Source organism: Clarias gariepinus, chromosome 24 (genome assembly GCF_024256425.1).
Source record: "Clarias gariepinus isolate MV-2021 ecotype Netherlands chromosome 24, CGAR_prim_01v2, whole genome shotgun sequence".
NCBI classification, from domain to species: domain Eukaryota; kingdom Metazoa; phylum Chordata; class Actinopteri; order Siluriformes; family Clariidae; genus Clarias; species Clarias gariepinus.
This window is the reverse complement of record NC_071123.1, coordinates 12,496,053-12,519,334: the sequence shown is the minus strand read 5'-3', so window position 1 is coordinate 12,519,334 and position 23,282 is coordinate 12,496,053. Positions and strand designations below refer to the sequence as shown.

At 42.3% G+C, this 23,282-nt stretch overlaps 1 protein-coding gene across 3 annotated transcripts in view; it reads right to left on the bottom strand.

Moving 5' to 3' along the window:
• Nucleotides 1-14,569: 14,569 nt before the first annotated feature.
• fer (fer (fps/fes related) tyrosine kinase) overlaps nucleotides 14,570-23,282 on the bottom strand; it is an 88,603-nt gene continuing 79,890 nt past the window's right edge. For all 3 annotated transcript variants that reach the window (XM_053485087.1, XM_053485086.1, XM_053485088.1), the window contains 2 exons: nucleotides 15,784-15,906; nucleotides 14,570-15,644 (listed from right to left, as the gene is read on the bottom strand). In XM_053485087.1, the coding sequence (XP_053341062.1) occupies nucleotides 15,508-15,644; nucleotides 15,784-15,906 (260 nt within the window). In that variant the 3' untranslated portion in view covers nucleotides 14,570-15,507. The remainder of the gene's footprint in view (nucleotides 15,645-15,783; nucleotides 15,907-23,282) is intronic.

Here is a 23,282-nt window from a genome sequence, read left to right as displayed (position 1 = left end):
AAACCTTCGTGACACAAAGTAATAATTAAACATGTAATCTTTGTTTTCAAATATTTTTTTTCTCATGGTCTGAGAGTCATTCAGGTACCTTTTGGTAAACTCTGGGTGGGCTGTCATGTCCCTTCTACTAAGGAGTGGCTTCTGTCTGGCCATATAGGCCTGATTGGTGAAGTGCTGCAGAGATGGTTGTTCTTCTGGAACAAGTTTTTGGTCACCTCCCTGACTAAGTCTCTGACAGAGTCCTGGTGATTCCAAACTTCTTCCATTTATGGATGATGGAGGCAACTGTGATCATTGAGACATTCAATGATGCTGAAAATTTTCTTCCCCAGATCAACGTTGTCACAAAGGTCTACAGACAATTCCTTTGACTTCATGGCTTGGTTTTTGCTGACATGCACTGTTACAGTAACTGTCAGACCTTACATATATATATCAGACCTTGAGTATACTCAGCAAAAAAATAAACGTCCTCTGACTTTCAACTGTTTTTACTTTCAGTAAACTTAATGTGTAAATATTTGTATGATCACTAAAAGAGTCAACACCATAAGCCATAAACTAAAAATGTTTCACAATGTGTCCCTGAATGAAGGGAGGCTCAAAATCAAAAGTACCAGTCAGTATCTGGTGTGGCCACCAGCTGCTTGAAGTACTGCAGTGCATCTCCTCCTCATGGACTGCCTATGTTCCTGGTGTGACTCGGGCAGTTGTTGTGGCCATCCTGTATCTGTCACGCAGGTGTGATATTCGGATGTACTGATCCTGTGCAGGTGTTGTTACACGTGGTCTTCCACTGCGAGGATGATCAGCTGTCCTTCCTGTCATCCTGTAGCGTTATCTTAGGCGTCTCACAGTGCGGACATGGCAATTTATTGCCCTAGCCACATCAGCAGTCCCCATGCCTCCCTGCAGCATGCCTAATGCACATTCACGCAGATGAGCAGGGACCCTGGGCATTTTTCTTTGGGGTTTTTCACAGTCGGTAGACAAGTCTCTTTAGTGTCCTGCATTTTTAGAACTGTGACCTTAAATACCTACTTTCTGTAAGCTGTTAACGTCCTAACAACCATCCCACAGGTGCATGTTAATTAATTGATTATGTTTAATTGAACATGCATGGAAAACATTGTTTTAACACTTTACAATAAAGATCTGTAAAATTATTTGGATTTTTACATTTTACACAATTATTGTTGAAAAACACAGTCCTGAAAAAGGGACGTTTCTTTTTTTGCTGAGTATGTATATATATATATATATATATATATATATATATAGTGAGGGAAAATAAGTATTTGATCCCCTAGAGATTTTTTATGTTTGCTCACTTACAAAGAAATGAAGAATCTATCATTTTTATTGTAGGTTTATGGTAAAGGATTGGGACAGAATATCAACCAAAAATCTAAAAAAAGCACATGATACAAATGTTATGAATTAAGTTACATTTCAATGAGGAAAATAAGTATTTGATTCCCTACCAACCAACAATAATTCTGCCTCTCACAGACTGATAATGTGGTCTTTTGGTACACATATTAATTTAAGAAGGTGCTCCTAACAACAATGTGGTATGTGTATAAAAGCCACCTGTCTACAAAACCTCTATCTTCCATTCAAAGCTCACCACCATCGGCAAGACCAAACAGAGTGGCTCAAGAATAAGCACATGTAACCCTTTTTACCATAGGCTCGTGAGTGTTAGGGTCCTGGATGCCGTGATTAAGACAGTTTAACCCACCTTCTTGACACTCTTATCAATCCAAATGGTAAAAGAGACATCTCATTGTAAAATAAACTGTCTAGGGTAAATTATAATTCTCGCTTTAACCAGGTACTAAATAGAAACCTAAAGGCATCTAACTTCTAACAACCCAAAGGAGTAATATCCATAAAGAACCCGCTTGTTTAACTTTTCACATTAGGTGAAAAAAACAACATCGACAACATACATTGGTTTCAACTCTTGTATTGAGAAACCAAATACTTTAACACAATGGTTTTAAAGTAAAATATGTCTTGCACAGACCAGTAAACACAAAAAAATAAACAAAATTAAATAAATTACTTAGTCTTTAAACTCAGATAACCTTGGTGCACTGTGTTCTGGAATGTTCTTTAGGCAACCAAAAGAAAGATTTCGTTGGCGGGCCTAACGTTGGAGCTCATGAAGAAACGGTAGGACGTCCATGTGATACATGAATTTAGAACAGCTCTTACCACTTCACCAGAACCAAACTTCCAGTCAGTCAGCGAATGTCTTCCGATGTGCAGCAGCTTTAACCTCCGTTTTCCATCACTGAGTCTGTGGACACGAAGCACCCGTTTTTCAGAAAACTCAGTCCGCGTTCGGCAAACCCAAACTCCACATTCACACACTCTTGAGAGTTTCTCCTCGCGAAGGATTTATAGCGTGTAGCAAACAAATGTTCTTCGCGATATATAACACAAACACGGTGTTGCATGAAACTTTGACGATAATCCATGCTGCACTCACACATGTGCGGATTCCCTGCACGCCATAATTTTCTTCTCTCTTGGCTCCGCCCCCTTAACTCCTTGCACACCACACCAGGATTGAAACCCACAATATAATAAGGCTACCTTCTGTATTTAAAACATTTATTCAGTAAAACAAATTTTAAACTTACCTTATTGTAACTCATAAATGCAGGTTGCCTAATGCACATTAACATATTGTTTTGTATCTCTTCCATACCACTTAAAGAAAAATAAATGCCCGATGTAAATCAGGTTGTTACACACATTAAGATCATGGAGTGGTCTAGCTAGTCTTAGGACCTTAATCCACTAGAAAATTTATACAAAGAGCTGTAACTTCGAGTTGGCAAGCAACATTTAGAAAAAATCTGTAAAGAATTGTCAGGATGAACTAACCTAGGCGACCAGATGACTTAGCTTTAGCGATTAGCCCAATGTAGCGTGGATGGTGAACCCAAACGCGGAAGAGAGCGAGTAGGTAGGATAACCACGCTTGTTAGTCTAAGGACTCTCACAAAAGGGGAGCAAGGGAAAAACACAAATTTAATCCGCGTCCTATAAACACACACTCAAGATCAGAAAGCGAAACCCAAATAAAGTGACTACTCACGAACCGATGATGGACAACCAGAACCGACATGGGCTGAACTCAATGACTGAGCGCTGAATCGTGGTTTGTTTACTCCTCTTATACTTCCTGATTTGCGACCGCTTTACTTCCGGGTCCTAGTGCCGGTCGCCGATTGAGTGTGCATGACAGTACCCCCCTGTCCAGGACCGGCTCCTGACGGGAGAGGTGGTGAAGTGTTTTAGGAGATAGAAGTGTCATTGGAGAGGTGGTGAGAGGTGGAGATAGAAGTGTCATTGGAGAGGTGGTGAAGTGTTTTAGTTGGGAGGTGTGGAAAACTGGGTGGATCCGGAGCGCCGCAGGCAGCTGGAGCCGGTAGGTGACAGGGTTTATCCGGTGGGTAATGCGGTATGGGCCGATGAACCTGGGAGATAGTTTGCGGGATTCTGTGTGCAGGTGCAGATTCCTTGTGGAGAGCCATACCTTGTCACCTACGTGGTACAATCGTCCCGGAGGGTGTCGGCGGCGATGCTGGGCGATGTAGGTGGTATTGGCACGTTGGATGGCGAGGTTGGCTTGGTTCCATAACCGCCGACACCTACGGACCAACTGTTGGGCCGATGGTACATCAACCTCCGGTTCTTGATGGTCGAACATCGGAGGTTGGAAACCATAACAAACCTCAAATGGACTTAGGTTGGTGGCTGAGGAGACGTGGAGGTTGTGGGATAGCTCGGCCCATTTGAGGTAGCGGGCCCAGGAGCGCTGGCGATTCGAAACAAAACACCTCAGGTAGCGCTCCAGTTGTTGGTTGGCCCGTTCCGTCTGACCGTTAGTCTGGGGGTGGTAACCGGAGGACAGACTGCAGGTGGAATTGATCAGACGGCAGAAGGCCTTCCAGAACCGGGCAGTGAACTGGGGCCCCCTGTCCGAGACGATGTCCTTGGGGAACCCATGCAGGCGGACTACGTGTTCCAAAATCAGCTCGGCAGTGTTTTTGGCTGATGGGAGTCCGGTGAGGGCCACCAGGTGTACGGCTTTGGAGAACCGGTCGATGATGGTTAGGATGGTGTCTTTTCCTTCGGAAACCGGCAGGCCCGTGATGAAGTCTAAGGCGATGTGCGTCCAGGGCCGTCGGGGAACGGGCAAAGGCTGGAGCTCTCCGGAAGTAGGCTGGTTGGAGTCCTTAGCCCTGGCGCACACCGGGCACGCCTGAACGAACTCTTCAACGTCCCTTCTCATGGTGGGCCACCAGAATGCCCGTCTCACAAACTGTAGTGTGCGCCGAGTCCCTGGGTGTCCTGCGACGGGCGAGGAGTGGCCCCACTGGAGAACTTCGGGGACCAGACGCTGAGGAATAAAGAGTCGTCCAGGCGGCGCACCTGCCGGCCCAGTCTCCGCAGCCTGAGCCTGGCGAACCCTTGTCTCTATGTCCCAGTGGATGGGTGCAATGATCCGTGAGGTGGGGATGACAGGCACGGGGTCCGCCCGGGGCATCTCCTCTTCTTGTTGACGAGAGAGGGCGTCGGCCTTGGTGTTCTTGGAGCCCGGGCGGTATGACAGATGGAAATTGAAGTGTTCAAAAAACAATGCCCACCGTGCCTGTCGTGGGTTGAGTTGTTTTAGATTCCGGATGGTGATGAGGTTCTGATGATCCGTCCAGACCATGAATGGCTCACTGGCGCCCTGGAGCCAGTGACGCCATTCCTCCAAGGCCCACTTTATGGCCAACAGCTCGCGGTCCCCTACTCCGTATCGCTGCTGAGTGGGGTCGAATTTCTTGGAGAAGAAGCCACAGGGGTGTAGCTTCTGGTCTGGACCTCGCTGAGAGAGAACAGCGCCAGCGCCCACATCTGACGCGTCCACCTCTACAACGAACGGTTGGTTGGCATCTGGGTGAAGAAGAATGGGTGCCGTGGTGAAGCGATGACAGAGTTCTTGGAAGGCGGAGATGGCTTCAGGAGTGAGATGGAAGGGATGGGAGGAGGGCCTGGTCAGACTGGTTAGTGGTGCTGCAACTGTACTGTAGCCCCGGATAAAGCGACGATAGAAGTTCGCAAACCCCAGAAACCGTTGGAGCTGTTTGAGCGTCCTGGGTAGGGGCCAATGACGGACAGCTTCCAGTTTCTGCGGATCCATGGCCACACCCTGGGACGAGATGACAAAACCCAGGAACGTGGTGGAGTGCTGGTGAAAAGCACACTTTTCCAACTTACAGTACAGCTGGTGAGCGAGCAATCTCTTAAGAACTGCCCGTACATGTTGGATATGTTCTTCGGTGGTGCGAGAGTAGATGAGGATGTCGTCTAAATATACAAACACCCATCGGCCTAACATGTCTCTCAGGACATCGTTTATGAATTGTTGGATGCATTGCATAGTCCAAAGGGGATGACCAGGCTCTCATAATGTCCTGTGGGAGTGATGAAGGCCGTTTTCCACTCATCACCCTCTCTGATGCGCACCAAGTTGTAGGCGCTCCGGAGGTCCAACTTTGTGAACACGGTGGCACCAGAGAGGGCGTCCAGGGCTGAGTTGGTGAGCGGCAACGGATGTCGGTTTTTGATGGTGATTTTATTCAACCCCCGATAGTCGACACATGGGCGAAGTTCTCCTCCTTTCTTCTTCACGAAGAAGAAGCCGGCGGCCGCTGGTGACGAAGAGGGCCGGATGGTTCCATGGCGAAGGGCACTGGCGACGTATTCCTCCATCGCCTGTGTCTCAGCCGCCGACAGTGAGTACAGGTGGCCACGGGGGGGAACAGAACCTGGCTGCAGCTCTATCGCCAGGTCGTAAGGGCGATGTGGTGGAAGGTGAGTAGCTTTTCGTTTACAAAAGACTGCCGCCAGGTCACGGTAGGCGGAAGGAATAGCGTTGGTGTCGACATCGGGGGCCTCGGACTCCGTGGAACACGTCCCAGCTGGGTCCCGTAGGCACAGCTCAGTGCAGGTCGGCCCCCACTGAAGGATTTTATTTTTTGTCCATGAGATGAGAGGGTCATGTTGTAGCAGCCAGGGGTATCCGAGAATGATGGGAGGTGAGGAAATGGAGGTGAGGTGGAATTGGATGGGTTCGTGGTGTTGGTTAATGATGAGGGTGATGGTCTGAGTCTGGTGGGTGATGGGGCTGGATGACAGAGGCCGACCGTCGACGGAGGTGATTTGCACTGGCTGGGATAACGCCTCAATTTTAGAATTGAAAAAAGAATAGTGGATCAAAATGCATCCCAAGATGCATGCAAATCTTGTTAACAACTACAAAAAATGTCTTCCCACTGTGCTTTTCAGCAAGGGTTTCTCTACCAAGTACTAAGTCATGTTTTGCTTGGGGAACAAATACTTCTTTACCTCATTAAAATGCAACTTAATTCATAACCTCGGTTTACACCAGCCTCGGTTAACTGGTAGAGGAGGAGGCGTCGCAGTTATTCACAATGATAATTTGACTATTGTACAAAAACACGGACACAAATTTAATTCATTTGAAATTCTTTATAGTAACATAAGTGTATTTAACTATATTAAGTCAGCTCAGTCGATCCCGCTAATTGTCATTTACAGACCTCCAGGGCCGTACTCGGAATTTCTTAGTGAATTTGCAGATTTCCTCTCAAACCTAGTCGTTTCTGTAGACAAAGTGTTTATTGCTGGAGATTTTAATATTCATTTTGAAAACCCAGAAGACCCTCTGAGAACTGCATTTATGTCTATACTGGACTCGGTAGGAGTAAATCAGTGTGTAGTAGGACCCACTCATAAAGCAGGCCACACTTTAGATTTAATAATATTATTTGGATTAAGTATAAGAAATTTATTCACAATACCACTATCTGAAGTTATCTCAGATCACTATCTTGTCTCAATTCAAGTGTGTCACAATAATAATGTACACACAGCGCCGCGCTACCGTATGAAACGTACATTCACATCAACTACCAAACAGAGTTTTATCAGTAATCTCCCAGAGTTCCCAACTTCGATTAGATCACCGTCTGACCCCACAGAACTCGATCAGGCGACTGAATATTTAGAGTCGACATTTCGCTATACCTTAGATAATGTAGCTCCAGTCAAAAGAAAAATTATTAGAGATAAAAAACTTGCTCCCTGGTATAACGATCACACGCGCACTTTAAAACAGACCGCTCGGAAATTAGAACGTAAATGGCGTCAAACTAAATTACTAGTATTTCAAATAGCATGGAAGGAGAGCATCCTGAACTATAGAAAAGCTCTTAGTGTAGCTAGATCAACATATCTCTCCACTCTTATAGAAAATAACAAAAATAATCCTAGATTCTTATTTAATGCTGTAGCCAAATTAACCAGAAATAAGACCACTGCAGAAATCTCCACAACAACATCATGCAATAGTGAGGACTTCATGAACTTTTTTAATAATAAAATTGTAAATATTAGGCATAAAATTGAGGTTTTGAAACCGAACAATGTAATTGATGCAGATGTTAATCTAGCCATGTCAGACCAGAACCTAGAATACTTTACTCCCCTTGAAGAGAATGAACTAATTTCACTCATCTCTTCTTCAAATTCATCAACCTGTATATTAGATCCTGTACCGACACATTTTCTTAAACAGATAGTAACAGCAATAATAGAACCCCTGTTGAGAATAATTAATTCTTCACTCAGCATTGGATATGTTCCAAAATCTTTTAAATTAGCAGTTATCAAACCAATAATTAAGAAACCTGACCTCGACCCCTGTCAGCTGTCCAGTTACAGACCAATATCAAACCTCCCCTTTATCTCTAAGATCCTGGAAAAGATAGTAGCGGAGCAGCTATGCTCATATATACATAGAAATGGCATACATGAACTGTATCAGTCAGGATTTAGGCCTCATCACGGTACAGAGACAGCGCTCGTTAAAGTAGTAAATGACATTCTATTGGCCTCTGATCAGGGTTGTGTAACTATGCTTGTATTACTTGACCTCAGTGCAGCTTTTGACACTGTTGATCACGCTATTCTTCTTCACAGATTAGAAAATGTAGTGGGAATTAAGGGTACAGCCCTCTCCTGGCTCAGATCCTATCTGACCCATCGTTATCAGTATGTAGACTTAAATGGTGATTATTCTGCATGTTCTCTAGTGGAGTTTGGCGTTCCGCAGGGTTCAGTTTTAGGTCCACTGCTTTTTTCCCTTTACATGCTTCCTCTGGGCAACATAATCCGTAAGCATGGTATTAGTTTTCATTGTTATGCTGACGATACACAGTTATATGTCTCAGCAAAACCTGATGAGAAAAAACAGCTTACTAAAATTGAGCAATGTGTGCAGGACATAAGAAATTGGATGCTAATTAACTTCCTTCTGCTAAATCCGGATAAGACAGAAGTTCTAGTCATAGGACCGCATACAGCTAGGAGTAAAATTTTAGATCACACCGTAACTTTAGATGGCCTTTCTGTTCCATCAAATGCAACAGTGAAAGACCTTGGTGTGATTATTGATTCCAGCCTTTCATTTGAAGCACATGTAGATAATATTACCAGGATAGCATTCTTTCACCTCAGAAATATTGCCAGAATAAGAAATTTATTGTCGCTAAACGACGCAGAAAAACTAGTTCATGCTTTTATCACCTCTAGGTTGGACTATTGTAATGCCTTACTGTCTGGTTGTTCAGCTAGATGCATAAATAAGCTTCAGCTAGTCCAGAATGCAGCAGCGAGAGTCCTCACCAGAACCAGAAGATATGAGCACATCACCCCTATCTTATCTTCACTCCATTGGCTCCCTGTGAAATTTCGCATAGATTTTAAAATACTACTCTTGACATATAAAGCATTAAATGGTCTCGCGCCGCAGTACCTGAGCGAACTGCTAGTGTCTTACGATCCGCCACGCCTACTTCGATCAAAAGATGCAGGCTGCTTGTCAGTACCGCGTATTATGAAAAATACACCTGGGGGCAGAGCTTTTTCTTACAAAGCCCCAAAGTTATGAAATAGTCTTCCAAATAGTGTTCGGGACTCAGACACAGTCTCAGTGTTTAAGTCCAGGCTAAAAACCTATTTATTTAGCCAAGCATTTTTATAAATAGATTTGCCATAGGTAAAGGAGCAGATCTGGGGGACTCATGGACGTAGAGTATTATGGTGAACTGGTATGTTTGGATGCTGTCTTCCTCACTCTCATTGATCACTCAGGTTTGCTGACGGTGAGGTGATTGTTTGCTTTACATGTCAGAAAGCCCTCATGTTTGTGTTTCCTTCTGGCTCTCCCTTTTAGTTATGCTGTCATAGTTAGTCCTGCCGGAGTCTCTGCTTGCACTCTACAGTTAATATACATTCACATTATACATTGTGTGACTGTGACCATACCTAACTGCCATCTCTCCTCTTCTTCTCTTTCCCTCCCTCTTTCTTTTCCTCTCTCCTCCTGTCCCCCCCTTTCACTCTTTCTCTCTCTCTCTGTCGAGCTACACATGTCGTTCCTGAGCTGCCAGTGATCCAGACTCCCTCTGCCCTCCGGACCTGTCTGACCCATCCTGGTGCCCCGCTTCTGGCTGAAGATCTCGTCACATGGATGCCCCGTGTGTCTCTCTGGGATGCGTCTGGTGTCTGGGAATGATTCTCTCTACCTAGAAAATGGTTCTGGCCTTGACTGGTGTTGGCAACTGTTTCTCTGGGGACTTGACAGTTCGATAGTTCATGACTGGAACTTCTTACAAGTCTACCTGGGTCTTCAATAACTACCTGGACTCCATATTAACATCAATTAACATCAGCTATTATAGCTGAACTGCCTCCCACCCTACACACTGTATAAATGCAGATCATTTACTGCTTTCTGTTTCACCCAAATGAGGATGGGTTCCCTGTTGAGTCTGGTTCCTCTCAAGGTTTCTTCCTATTACCATCTCAGGGAGTTTTTCCTTGCCACTGTCGCCCTCGGCTTGCTCAAACTGACCATTTTGATTCATACAAATTCACATTTCATACAAACTTAAATAATTCTTTTGACTATGTAAAGCTGCTTTGCGGCAATGAAAATTGCTAAAAGCGCTATACAAATAAAAAATAAATAAATAAATAAAATAACATTTGTATCATGTGCTTTTTCTGGATTTTTGGTTGATATTCTGACTCAATCCTTTACCATAAACCTATGATAAAAATAGACTCTTTGTACGTGGGCAAACTTGTATATATATATCCTCTTGGTGTTCCGCAAATTTCTGTAGCTTGACAGAGGGGTCTGCAGAGGTACAGTCACTGGTGTAGCAGAGGGGAGAGAACGCATAAGCCGTCTTGTAGTTAGCAATGGTAATAATATGAGTGATTTAATCAAAGAAGGCCAATACCTCTTGCTAGGACAAAGCAATCTGAATGGAAAATACGATGTGCTCCTCAGTATATGGTGCTTTGAACATACCTGAGTCTGACCGATAAGGTAGGCCCCAGACAGCCATCGCTCCAACATTGTACCCCTTTACTTAGTCACTTGACTTTTCATCAGGATGGTGGTGTACAGTATGAACAGCTCGTCTTCACTGAACCTATTAGGTCATAAATTTGTTTAAATAATGTCAGAGTGAATTTAGAAATATGGTGTTCCTGGCACACTCTCAATGAGTATTGTTCAGAAGACGGTACAGAAACTGGAAATGACAGGATCACTGATCCCTTCTCATGGTGGAGGCTGTCAGAAAATGTGAAATTGCCACTATTCCCCCAATGTACTTGCTGATAAGTCCAGAAACATGGAGCGCTGTGTTGAAATGTGTCTGGTAGAAAATGGAGATCACGTCCGGCATCGATTACACATACATCAAGGTAAGTAGCATTACTTACCTTGATGTATGTGTAATCGATGCCGGACGTGATCTCCATTTTCTGCCAGACTCCATTTTTCTGGTTCACATGACTTAATCATAGCACGAGTTTGTAGGAAATATTCAGGGCCTCATTTGAGTTAATTACCCTTCATAGTATACTATGGCTTATAAACGAACTGTGCCCCTGTCCCTGGATGATGGGCTGATCCTGCTAAAAAATAGCACAATAACAATAATAATGCATTGTGTTGGCCTCTAGCAAAAATGCCAGGTATGCCAGATTACCTTTCCAGCCCTGATGCATAGTAGGGTTGGTCAGCATCACCACAATACACTTACACAGACTTTCATCAGTTAAATCATCAGTAGACCAGTTGAACACAATTTATTGAAAACTGCATTTAAACTCAATTAGGCTGTTCATCAGCTAATCAAAAGCTAAAACTCCCACAACAGAACTAAAAGTGTCAAATAAGGACTCCGTAGTGAGTAGCACCACTGTTCTTGCACTGTTCCTGCTGCAACATGTCCACACAGCCAGCTGCCATTTCACGCCCCTTCTCATTCTGAAGCTCCATTTTCCCACTGAAAGAAAAAGCACCCCAGATCATGATAGAGCCTCCTCCAGTGGGATCTCCTAATCATGCCAATATTGTTGGAAGACAGCAGGACCATCCAGAATATTTTTTTTCTCGTCCAAGAATAAAACTTTTTCTATCTTTCAATGTCCATCGTTTAAGTTCAAGTTTATTTGTCACATGCACAATCATACAGAGTACAATATGCAGCGAAATGATTTTTGCGACCACAGGGTCGCGACGGCAGCCACCTAACCAGCGCCATCATAGAAAATAAGGAATAAGATACATTAGGATAACGAGGGTAAAAAATCCCCTCCCAGACTGTCCTTCGAAAAGGGCAGTGTGCGATCAGGGGTACAAAAAATACCTCAGCAACAAGCACAGAAAAACATGTAATCACAAGACATAAACATTGCAACGATGAGGGTACAGGGGATAGGAAATGTCCAATGTAGGCAAAAAGCTCCAGTCCCTGCAGCTAAAGAGCGCTGGTCCCGATTCCGCCTGCCCACACTGAAGGGAATAAGCACACGAAGGCGTTGGATATGGGGAAGGTAGAGTGTCTCTCTGTAGCTGTTCTGTGAGTGCGTGAGTGCGTGCGTGTCAGTTTGTAAGCCTGTAACATCCCGTATTAGTCTGCGCCAGGTGTCCTTGAAGGGGGGGGGGGGGTGGAGTAAGATTCCAGAGCATCTCGTTATCTTGGTCTTCGGGGAGTTAGTTATGTCTCCAGCCACGGCCTTGAAATGCAGTAGCTGGAAAGAAAAAGGGCAGCCGAAAAAGAAAAACATATTTTCCAGGTTTCGATCAATATCTGCCAATTTCACAGATATTTAATGTCCATCACTGGTCTCCAGGTCTGTCCAAATCACGTTGCATAGCTGCTAGTCTCACCAAGATGTTATCCAATTTGCGGTCCAGAACCACAGTCTGATTACTGACAGCTCTCGTCCCCACTATTTCCCAGCCAGCCAGTCTCTTGGGGTTGAGACTGACTGCTTTTAAGATTTTTCGATATCCAAGTATCCCACCTAATCCAATCAGCAGAATCCCAGTTATCAGAGTTCCGAATAGGTAGATATCTTCAACATCCTCCAGAGACAGTGCGGCCAGGCACACAATGCGCCACTTCTCCCAACCGTCCATCGTGTATCCAGCAAACGTCTCAGCAGGACAAGTAGGTTCCCCAGAACCCACATTTCTCGTCGAGAAGATCGTGTCAATTGCATTCAGAGACCACTTGATCAAATCCATATTCCTTTTTTTTATTTTCAAGAGCAAGACGAGGAGAGTCTCTGAATAGTATTCACAAGACAGACAAGAGAAGCAAGCGGGGAGAGATAAGGGAGGGAGAGCAGATGCGACCGCCTTTGTCAAGAGCCAAAAGAAAGATCATGATTAGTGCTCCCTTGCAAATTTCAAAGTGGGCAAGTTTATGGGTTGGAGGGGATGTGGCTTTCGAAGAGCCACATCGAAGATTTCTTTTTTTAGCCCTTCTTTTGCAGATGCTGTTTTATGGTTATTGGGCCGCATTCAGCATCAGTAAGAGCTCTAATTTAGTTCAAGGATCGGCCTGTGTCTTCACGGCCCGCCCATTGAATCCTCCAGCTCAGTGTAGGTGAAATTTTTTTGGGTCTACCACTTAAAATTTTTGCCCCATAACTCTCAGGATCTTTTAAGAAACTTAAAATGACTGTCTTACTGTGTCCAATTTTAGCAGCAATTGCACTCTTGTGAGAGCCCTTGAGCAGCAATCCTGCCACAATCAAAAACAGAAAGGCTTTTTGCTTTTGCCATTAGGAGATCATGACAGTGTGACTGTCTGAAGGACAATACCATTAAAGACATATTTTTGCTCGGATTTGAACTTTTCAGGGCTATGGTCTTAAGATTTTGATCAACTGATGACCAGCCTGTTTGGGTTTAAATGCAGTTTTCAATAAATTGCCTACTTTCTTTATTTGTCTCTTGCTCTTCTTTTTTCTTTTGGCATTTAGAAGAAGTACTTACAACTTGGTTATAATCCAGCAGTGTGAATACTTGTTACATTGTCCCTGATTTTAAGATTATGTGTTATTATTAGTGTTTTATATAACAGACTTAATAGATTCCTGAGGAAAAAGGCATATTCCTTAACAATCTGAAATTATTTCTAAACTTATATTTTGAACTAGTTAATAATCTATATTAGGGTTTATGAGTACAAATATTTAAAGCTATGCTTTTGAATAAAGGCACTCACAAATGTATTCAAATATACAGTATATGCTTTTGTAGTTAGTTTATTTAACATAATTTAAAAAGCAAAGCAACAATGCATTTTTTTCATCTAAAATCAATCTGAGTTTATTACAGTCCTACCAGTAGCCTTATAGTAATGTTTAGCAATAGAATATTTTCATACATGGCCAAAGGTACAGTCAAAAATATAAAAATTCAAAAGTCTATTATAGGAAAATACTCAAGCTACAGTCTATAAACATATCGATCATTATCGAACACACATGTAATACACAGGGTAATAGATATTGGCAATATGACTAATGTAGGAATTCAATACATATAACAACCATGTAAGTCAGAATTGTCACATTATACAAAAGCCTATTATTAGTTATCCAATTATGTTATGATTATGTTTATGCACAGCACTGTGACAACTGGGATTTCTAAACAACTGGAATGTTAAGTTGTGGTGCAACAATGTAAAAAAAAAAAATTAAATCTGCAGATCAGTGTAGTGAGCAGAATAGTCAATATATGACACTATATATAAAATACACTTAGAGGATGAGTTATGATTAATAATATAAAAGCAAGAAAATTTAAAATAAATAAAATGTCTAGAATCTGAATGTAATATTAAGAGAAATGCATAGGACCTCACTGAGCAGTAGTTTTAAAGATCTAAGGGCATCACCTCTAAACAGAAACCACTGATAGTCTATTGTGTGACAGAAAACCTGAATGAGTAAATGAATGTATCACTGCTGAGGCATACAAAATCTGTCAAGTGTTTGGATCAGTCAGTACAGACATTTTACAATCCTTTCAAACAAGACGATACATGTGACACCTGAATGGTTTTTTTAAACGTATTCCAGGCAAGCGTTTTATTATATGAAAAAGCAAGACACTTTAAATTTATTTGTCATTTGCACAAAAAACACCTTCAAAATTATTACATTATAGAATCTACAACAGTATTTACAAAATACAAAACAAACGTGGTCAGAGTACACCATATAAAAGTAATAATTTCATTTATTACTCAGGAATTCAGGAAAAAATCATTTGTAAGGCACCATTTAACCAAGCAGTAGAGAGGAAAGCACAGGAGAGAGAATTGACAAACTGCCATGGGTATTTCAGTTTTTCCCAATGCATAGTGGAAAATGTAATTACACTGCAGCTAAATGTATAGTACTTTCCAAGTACATCTTTCAAAATGCATTGTTCTAAAATAATTACACTTGTTTGTGTGCTTATTTAAATAAAGGTCAGGTGGTTTAGTTTGAACATTTTGCTCTTAACATATTCCATAAATTACACTCAGCAGTGTATTACACAAGTAATTTTTTTTAAGTCTTGTCCTGATCAAGTAATACTACATAAACCTAATTTTATGTTGTTGTTTTTTTAATTTAAAGTGGCTTTGAGTGAAAAAAAAAAAAACTTAAACAGGTGAGGGTGTGGCAAAAAAGAAATCAGTCAAATAACAAAGCAATTTGTTTTCTCTCTGGTGTCATGGCTATGCAACATGTGTGGAGTGCAACTTGGACATAAAAATTCTAATATTGCTATATCTAACTGCAGTTATGGAAATATATAGTATGTGGTAAAAATACTGACATTTTAACATGAAAAGCCAATACCTAGGTTCCTTGGTACTGGCTCAAAAATTGCTACATCAGCAATTCATTCAGTCATGTGACAAGAAATGTGCAAAATATTATCTTATGTAGCAATGGACTTGAGGGAGAAATATTTGGGTATTCCTATTTGTAAATGAGGAAAAAAATATATGTTAGCCAGGATTTAATTTGAAGCTATTTCTTCCTGACTGAAGACAGTTCCCTAAGAATTTCAGCAAACTTGGGACGATTTTCAGGTTTGTAATCCCAGCACCTCTGCATGATTTTGTAGACCTCATCTGGGCACTTCTGTGGACACAACATTCTGTAACCTGCAAACACAGTAACAATTTTGATTAACCAATGCCATAGTGAATTAAACATTGATGTTTTGCCTAGTTAAAGTAAAACTAAGGGGTAAAAACATAACTACACATCTGTTGTGTTCTATGCCTTAAAGCTAATTTATACCTTTTTCAACCTGTTCACGTGCTTGCTGGTTGGTCATGCCTGGATAAGGACATACTCCCAGGCTAAAGGTCTCCCACAACAGAATCCCATAGCTCCACACATCACTCTCTGAGCTGTATCTCCCTGTGGAAATTTACACACATTTTTACATGAATACTAGTAATGAAATGAACAAGAAGTGTGACAATCTCTCTAAGGTTAAACAGTCTGCATTTTAGTGTTCTGGATCATTGAGGCATGTGTCTACATCATGTCAAAAAGACAGCAAATCAGTCATGACATCAGAAAAGTAACCATTACTTGTTCATCAATCTGGGCATTCCATTTGCCCAGATTTGCAAAAAAAAAATTAAACATTCTACAGTGAGAAAAACAGTTTAGCAGTTTAACTTTTTGTCCTAGACATAGCAAATTCAGTGCAATTTCTGCATGGATTTGAAATATAAAGAAAAACATTAAGATCTACATCATGTGACATGCATGCCTCTTTAAGCACATTCAAGGTTTTTGTTTGTGACAACACAGACTAAACACGAAAAAAAAGACTGAAAACTATGCCTTTCATGGAGGGATAGCTAGGAACTTCTCTCTAAAAAGAATTTGGCTGTACATATGGTACTCAAGCAGTATAATGGTTTTACTGCTGCGTCTCAAGGCGACAGCATTTGGGTTTGTGCGTTTGCTGATTTTTACCGCTGAGTGGCGCTGTATAACTATAGAATGACGCCTCAGGCCTTAGTTTGTTCTCTCAAGGATTAATGAGCTGCAGCTCCCAGTAGCGGATAAAATCAAGTAAAACATTGTAATTAAACAAACTAATAATCAAAGTACGAAAAAAATACTGTGCAAATTTAGAAATTAAATTAAATCTTATTAGGATCGAATTTAAGCAAAGTAACCATTAACATAGTGAGCCTTTATATTTTATCATGTGTAATTAGAAAAGCTACGCGTGTAGCATTTTGTGTCATCTTATATTTTCTGCTCTTTAAATTTGTAGATTTATTAACTTAATAAATGAAACTAAATTACCATAAAATTAAAAAATTGTCAGGACGTTTTACTGTGTCAGCAGATGTCGATGTTTTTTGCGTTATTATAAGAATTAAATGCAGTAGGGTGTTATGATCATAATAATGTTTTTTAAATAAATAATGAAAATGTTTTAACAAAAAACTAAATATAGGTGTTTGAATTTAAGCAAAGTAAATGTTAACATAGTGAGCCTTTATATTTTATTATGGATAACACTCGCGTAGCCAGAAAACTCTGGGTGTGCATCAAAAAACGTGGGTGTCTTGTCAGAATAATGTGCAAAAACTATATAAGCTACATACCCTTTTTTAAGTCTCTTCTTTTATTTAAGTGCTTTGACAATGACGACAAAACATTATGATTTTGTAAAATAATGAAAGCAAACAGGGCGTCTTGTTTTTTTTGTGGTTTCGGTGAACTTGAGCGCGTCAGAAAATGAACCCAAACTGTGTATACTTGCCTCATAGACGTGAAATGTCTGCTTTTACATAAACTAATGGAGAGATTTCAAATTACGAAATTCGTATGAAACCTAAATTATTGGTGCATCCACTGATGCAGAGATGACATGATTACACTTATCACTACAGCCAAACCAAAGACATCACTAATTTATCAATGAATTATTAAAATGGCCAGAGTTAGTCTCCTTGCTGTTTTCCCCGATGCATTCATAATCATTAGTCTATTTCTGTTAGTACGCTCTGGAAAACTTTATGTGTAGGAAATTAAAGAATAGGATCACGATGCAGCCTCAACATCCTTGAGTAAGTAAACAATATCCTACATTCAAAAAAGCATTTTTATTTAGATTATAAATAATAATCCTGCAATTATTTTAGATGTGCCAGCTGCCATTGTTCTGATATGATTCTTTGTCAGAGTAAATCGTTTAGTGATAAGCCTGTAAATATTCATGTACTGTAGCGCGGCCACATAAAGGGGCATTTTAAGTAGCAGGGAAAGGGTTACGGAGCTAATGCGGCTCACCTGCGCAATGGAATTTGCCCGATCTGGTTTTATTTGTCCCCATAGACAGTGTTGGTCCAGGGTAAGCTCTCGCGAGCATGCGCGATCGCAGCGCGAGGGAACCCGGAAGCGGCGTCGGGTCACGTGTGCCGGCATAAAGCCGGAACCGGCAAAGTACTCGGGACGGAGAGATGAGACAGCGCGCTGCATTTGGTTTGAGAGAGAGAGAGATTGTTTGTAGTTACGGAGGATTACTTTCCATTACTGGATTAATCTTCATTGGACACATTCAGTACCCTTCTCGTTCCGTTTTCTCGTGCTCCCGGATTATACATCTTTTACCGGTGAGGCCGAGCCATCTCTCCCGTACACCATTTCATACTCACAATAACACGGACTTGGACTTTCATACATACGCACTCACACACACTCCTACATTCCACACATTATTTATATTTGTATATATTTTGTATATATTGGCTTATGGTGCACCTTGTTTGTTTGTATATATAGGTTTTTTTTTCACTTTAATACACTTTGGTTTGGTTGGATAATTGTTGTTGTCACGTGTCTTGTCTTGCTCCGCGAAGATTGCGCAACACCGGAAGTGAATAATATTAGCCCGTATTTAGATCCTAGACCCCGTATTAGTGTAATTAGCTTAAAAATAAGATCTGAGCGTTACAGTACAACAGGCACATCTGTATGAATAAATTGTTTAAAATGTATGTATTATGAGCTATTAATCATTGATTTAAAAGACTGTATAGATGCAAGTAAATGCTCATTGCTGCGCTGTTTGGGGGGGAAGGGACGTGCTGTTGGCGTTAGGGCTGTATGCTGTGATCTGAGAGAGTTTGTGTCTGTGTGTTGTCACCCGAGAGGTGTCAATAGGGCTTACATATTTATGAAAAGTCATGGATTATTCAGTGAAACAAAAGCTCTGCTGAAAAAGGTTAGGCACATCAGTCACTTTACCCAAAATAAAAGGTCTTTTTTTTTTTTTATTAATATATATATATTTTTTTTCCAATTTTCTCCCCAATATTAGTCGTAGCCAATTCCTCCCCGTCACTAGGGGGCTCCCACATTAAGGCTACTATTACCATTCAGCCGGGAGGGCGAAGACTATCACGTGTTTCCTCCGAACCGCGTGACGTCAGCCGACCGCATGTTTTTAAACTGCTTGCTCACGCACCGTTAGGGGCGGAGTAACACACTCGGAGGAAAGCGCTAGCCGATCCTTCCGTGTGCGCGAGCCCACAGATGCCCCTGATTGGCAGTAGAGCCGTGATTAATGTGGAAACGCAAGTACCTCTCATCCCTCCCCCCTGAGAGAGCTCGGCCAATCAGCTCTCTCTGTGCCTCCGGCTGTGAGAGGAAAACCGCATCACCCGGGGTTCAAACCAGCGATCTCCAGATGATAGGGCGAGCACTTTACCACTGCGCCACTCGGAGGCTATAAAAGGTCTTTCTGAGTGTTATAATATAGTTGCTACACAACAGATATACAAACCAAACAAACTGTGCGCACTGCATACTAAACCTAAACTGAATCCGTGGATTAATAAACCGAGATGCATGTTTCTTAGCCCTGTCCCTGTTAAAAAGGCCTATTTAAAGAAAGGCTCGCCTGCAAGAGGTTGTGCACGGTCCACTACACTGCAAAAATATGTTAGTATATTATGACTGAAATAAAGCGGCTCACATCGATGTGCATTTCACACAGCGCTTCTTTAGCGAGTACAAATTTGTTTGTTGTATTTCTGTGGAAGAGAAATCTCTTATAAATCTTTCATATCATCTGCCTTTTGATCAAAAAATGCGTGCTAAGAATTCATGCGACTTTTGCAAAGCAGACAAAATGTAAAATCAGTACCCCAGATAAACAACAGGATAAATATATACTTGCTGAATAAACACTGCATTTTTTAAAAGTGAATGCGCATGCAATGTAAGCAAGAAAATCCGCTCTGTCGCGAATCTTTTCAATGGTAAAGTGCAGGTTTTTTTTTTTTTACTTTACAGCAGTGATTCCATTAGTATACGCTCACGCGAGTGTGACTAGCGATGTTCCTTGCTAATTATTCCGATAAAACAGTCTCTGTTAATGTGTGTGCGCACACGTACACACACAAATGTAAAAGAAATGTGCTTTTAGGTCTGGTGATAAGGTAGCAGCGAAGAAGGCTCAAAGAATGCTAACTGGTTAAATCAAATAGGGGAAAGAGTCATACAGGAGAAAACTGAAACAAAGGCTGAAACAGAACAACACGAGAGAGGTGTGGAGGGGTGGGGAGTTTTCGCTGAACGGAGAAGCATTTTCAGCCGGAGACCGATTACCATCAAGTGTTCCACAGAGTGCCTCAGGAGATCCTTTCTCCCAACAGCCATAAAAGTATACAACTCTTCTCTGTAACTCATACACACATGTATGTGGATATTTACTGACAGTAACACAACAGGTCATTAATACTTACCCGTATTAATAATATGATAATTGCAACACTACTTCCCAATAAAATATACAATACAACATTACATATAATAATAAAATATTCCATACATACACTAGATCACTATGCAATATTTATAAATGCTCTGGAATCATATTTTGTGGTACTTACTGTTTTAGGACTGATTTATTGGATTATTTTTCTTTTTTTAGATTATTTATTACCTTTCCTTAGATAACAACTATAAGCAACTGTAACCTGTAACCATAAAAAGAGGAGAATTACGATGCCGGCTCAACACCCCGAGCCCAAACCTAGTTAAAAATAACTAACTAAGGAAGACTATCTACAGGTTTTACAGACAACATAAAGTGCACGTGCAAATGTGCAAACGAGCAAAAACAAAGTGACAGTGCGACAATTGACATATCAGAACATAAAGAACATAAAATATGGTGTTGAGGTAGTAAACATAGCAGCAAGAATTGAGGAATTAGTGCAAAAAGTAATGAATATTGTGCAAAAGAGATAAACAGTGGAGCATTTACAGATTTGTGTGTACGATAGTTTGGTGGTGTAGGTCAGTGTGTCTGCGCTTGTGTTGATTAGTCAGTCCAGTCCCAATGTTTTGATGTATTGATGTTTTGATGTAGTTGAGTTAAGCTGAGTGATAATGTTTGTGTGTGTGTGTGTGTGTGTGTGTGTGTGTGTGTGTGTGTGTGTGTGTGTGTTCATCAGTTCAGTCCCTTTTTGTTGAGGAGACGGATGGCTTGTGGAAAAAAGCTGTTGCACAGTCTGGATGTGTGTGCCCGAATGCTTCGGTACCTTTTTCCAGAGGGCAGGAGTGTGAAGTGTGTGTGAGAGGGGTATGTCCGATCAGCCACAAAGCTGGTGGCTTTGCGAATGCATCGTGTGGTGTAGATGTCTTCAATAGAGGGAAGAGAGACCCCGATCTTCTTCGCTGTCCTTACTATCCGCTGTAGGGTTTTGCGGTCCGATATGGCACAATTCCTAAACCAGACAGTGATGCAGCCGCTCAGGATGCTCTCGATAGTCCCTCTATAGAAGGTGGTCAGGATTGGTGGTGGAAGCTGGGCCTTTCTCAGTCTTCTCAAAAAGAAGAGACGCTGTTGGGCTTTCTTGTGCAGGGAGCTGGTGTTGAGGGACCAGTTGAGGTCCTTCTCCAGGTGGACACCCAGGAATTTGGTGTTTTCGACAATCTCCACAGAGGAGCCGTTGATGCTCAGCGGAGAATGGTCGCCTCGTGTACTCCTAAAGTCAACAACCTATTTTTTTTTGTCTTGTCAACATTCAGAGACAGGTTGTTGTTACACCAGTTCGTTAGCCTCTGCACTTCCTCTCTGTATGCTGACTCGTCGTTCTTGCTAATGAGACCCACCACGGACGTGTCATCAGCGAACTTAATGATGTGATTCGAACTGTGTGTTGCTACACAGTCGTGAGTCAGCAGTGTGAAAAGCAGGGGACTGAGCACACAGCCTTGTGGGGCCCCAGTGCTTAGTGTGGTGGTGCTGGAGATGCAGTTCCCGATCCGTACTAACTGAGGCCTTCTGGTCAGAAAGTCTAGGATCCAGTTGCAGAGGGAGGTGTTCAGGCCCAACAGGCTCAACTTCCCGATCAGTTGTTGGGGGATGATAGTGTTGAATGCTAAGCTGAAATCTATGTACAGCATTCGAACGTATGTGTCCTTTTTGTCCAAGTGTGTGAGGGCAAGATGGAGTGTAGTGGAGATGGCATCGTCCATTGAGCAGTTAGGACGGTCCAGTGAGGGTGGCAGCAGGGTCTTGATGTGTCTCATGACGAGCCGCTCGAAGCACTTTATGATGGTGGGTGTAAGTGCAATGGGACAGTAGTCATTGTGACAGGACACAGTAGACTTCTTGGGCACGGGGACGATGGTGGTGGCTTTAAAGCACGTGGGAACAACGGCGCTGCTCAGAGAGATGTTGAAGATGTCAGTGAGAACATCTGCCAGCTGTTCAGCACATTCTCTGAGCACTCTGCCTGGGATGTTGTCTGGTCCAGCAGCTTTATGTGGGTTGACTCTGCGTAGAGTTTTCCTCAGCTCAGCTGTGGTGAGACACAGCACCCGGTCATTCGGAGAAGGGGGTGGACTTTCTCGCCGCCACGTCGTTCTGCCTGTCAAACCTAGCGTAGAAGTTGTACAGCGCATCTGAGAGGGAGCTGTCACCGTCGTCGGCAGGTGATGTCGTCCTGTAGTGAGTGATGGCTTGTAAACCCTGCCACATGCGCCGTGTGTCGCCGCTGTCTATGAAGTGGTTGTGGATTCTCTAGGCGTGTGCGCGCTTCGCCTCTCTGATGGCCCGAGAAAGTTTGGCCCTTGCTGTTCTAAGGGCCACCTTGTCTCCCACTCTAAAGGCAGAGTCTCGGGTCCTCAGAAGTGCACGCACCTCCGCAGTATTCCACCGTTTCTGACTGGAACGTGAGATGATGTTCTTGGAGACAGTGACGTCATCGGTGCACTTGTTGATGTAGCTGGTCACTGATGACGTGTACTCCTCCAAGTCAGTAAAGTCGCCGTAAGTTGCAGCCTCCCTAAACAAGTTCCAGTCAGTGCTCTCGAAACAGTCCTGAAGAGCAGAGATGGCTTCTGCTGGCCAGGTTTTCACCTGCTTCAGAACCGGTTTTGAACGCTTAACGAGTGGTCTGTATGCTGGAATTAGCATAACAGAGATGTGGTCTGAGCTCGATATGCGCCGGGGATGTTTGTGTAAACAAGATCCAGCGTGTTTTCCCCTCCGCTGCAAAGTCCACATACTGATGGAATCTAGGAAGCACTGACTTGAGATTTGCATAGTTAAAATCTCCAGCAACAATAAACAGTCCATCCGGGTGTGTATTTTGCAGTTCACTGATCTTTGTATACAGTTCTCATAGCGCTTCCTTAGCATTAGGGCTAGGTGGAATGTACACTCCGATAATGAAAACAGTGGTGAATTTCCATGGGAAATAAAAAGGTCTGCATCTAACAGTCACAAACTCCACTAGCAATGAGCA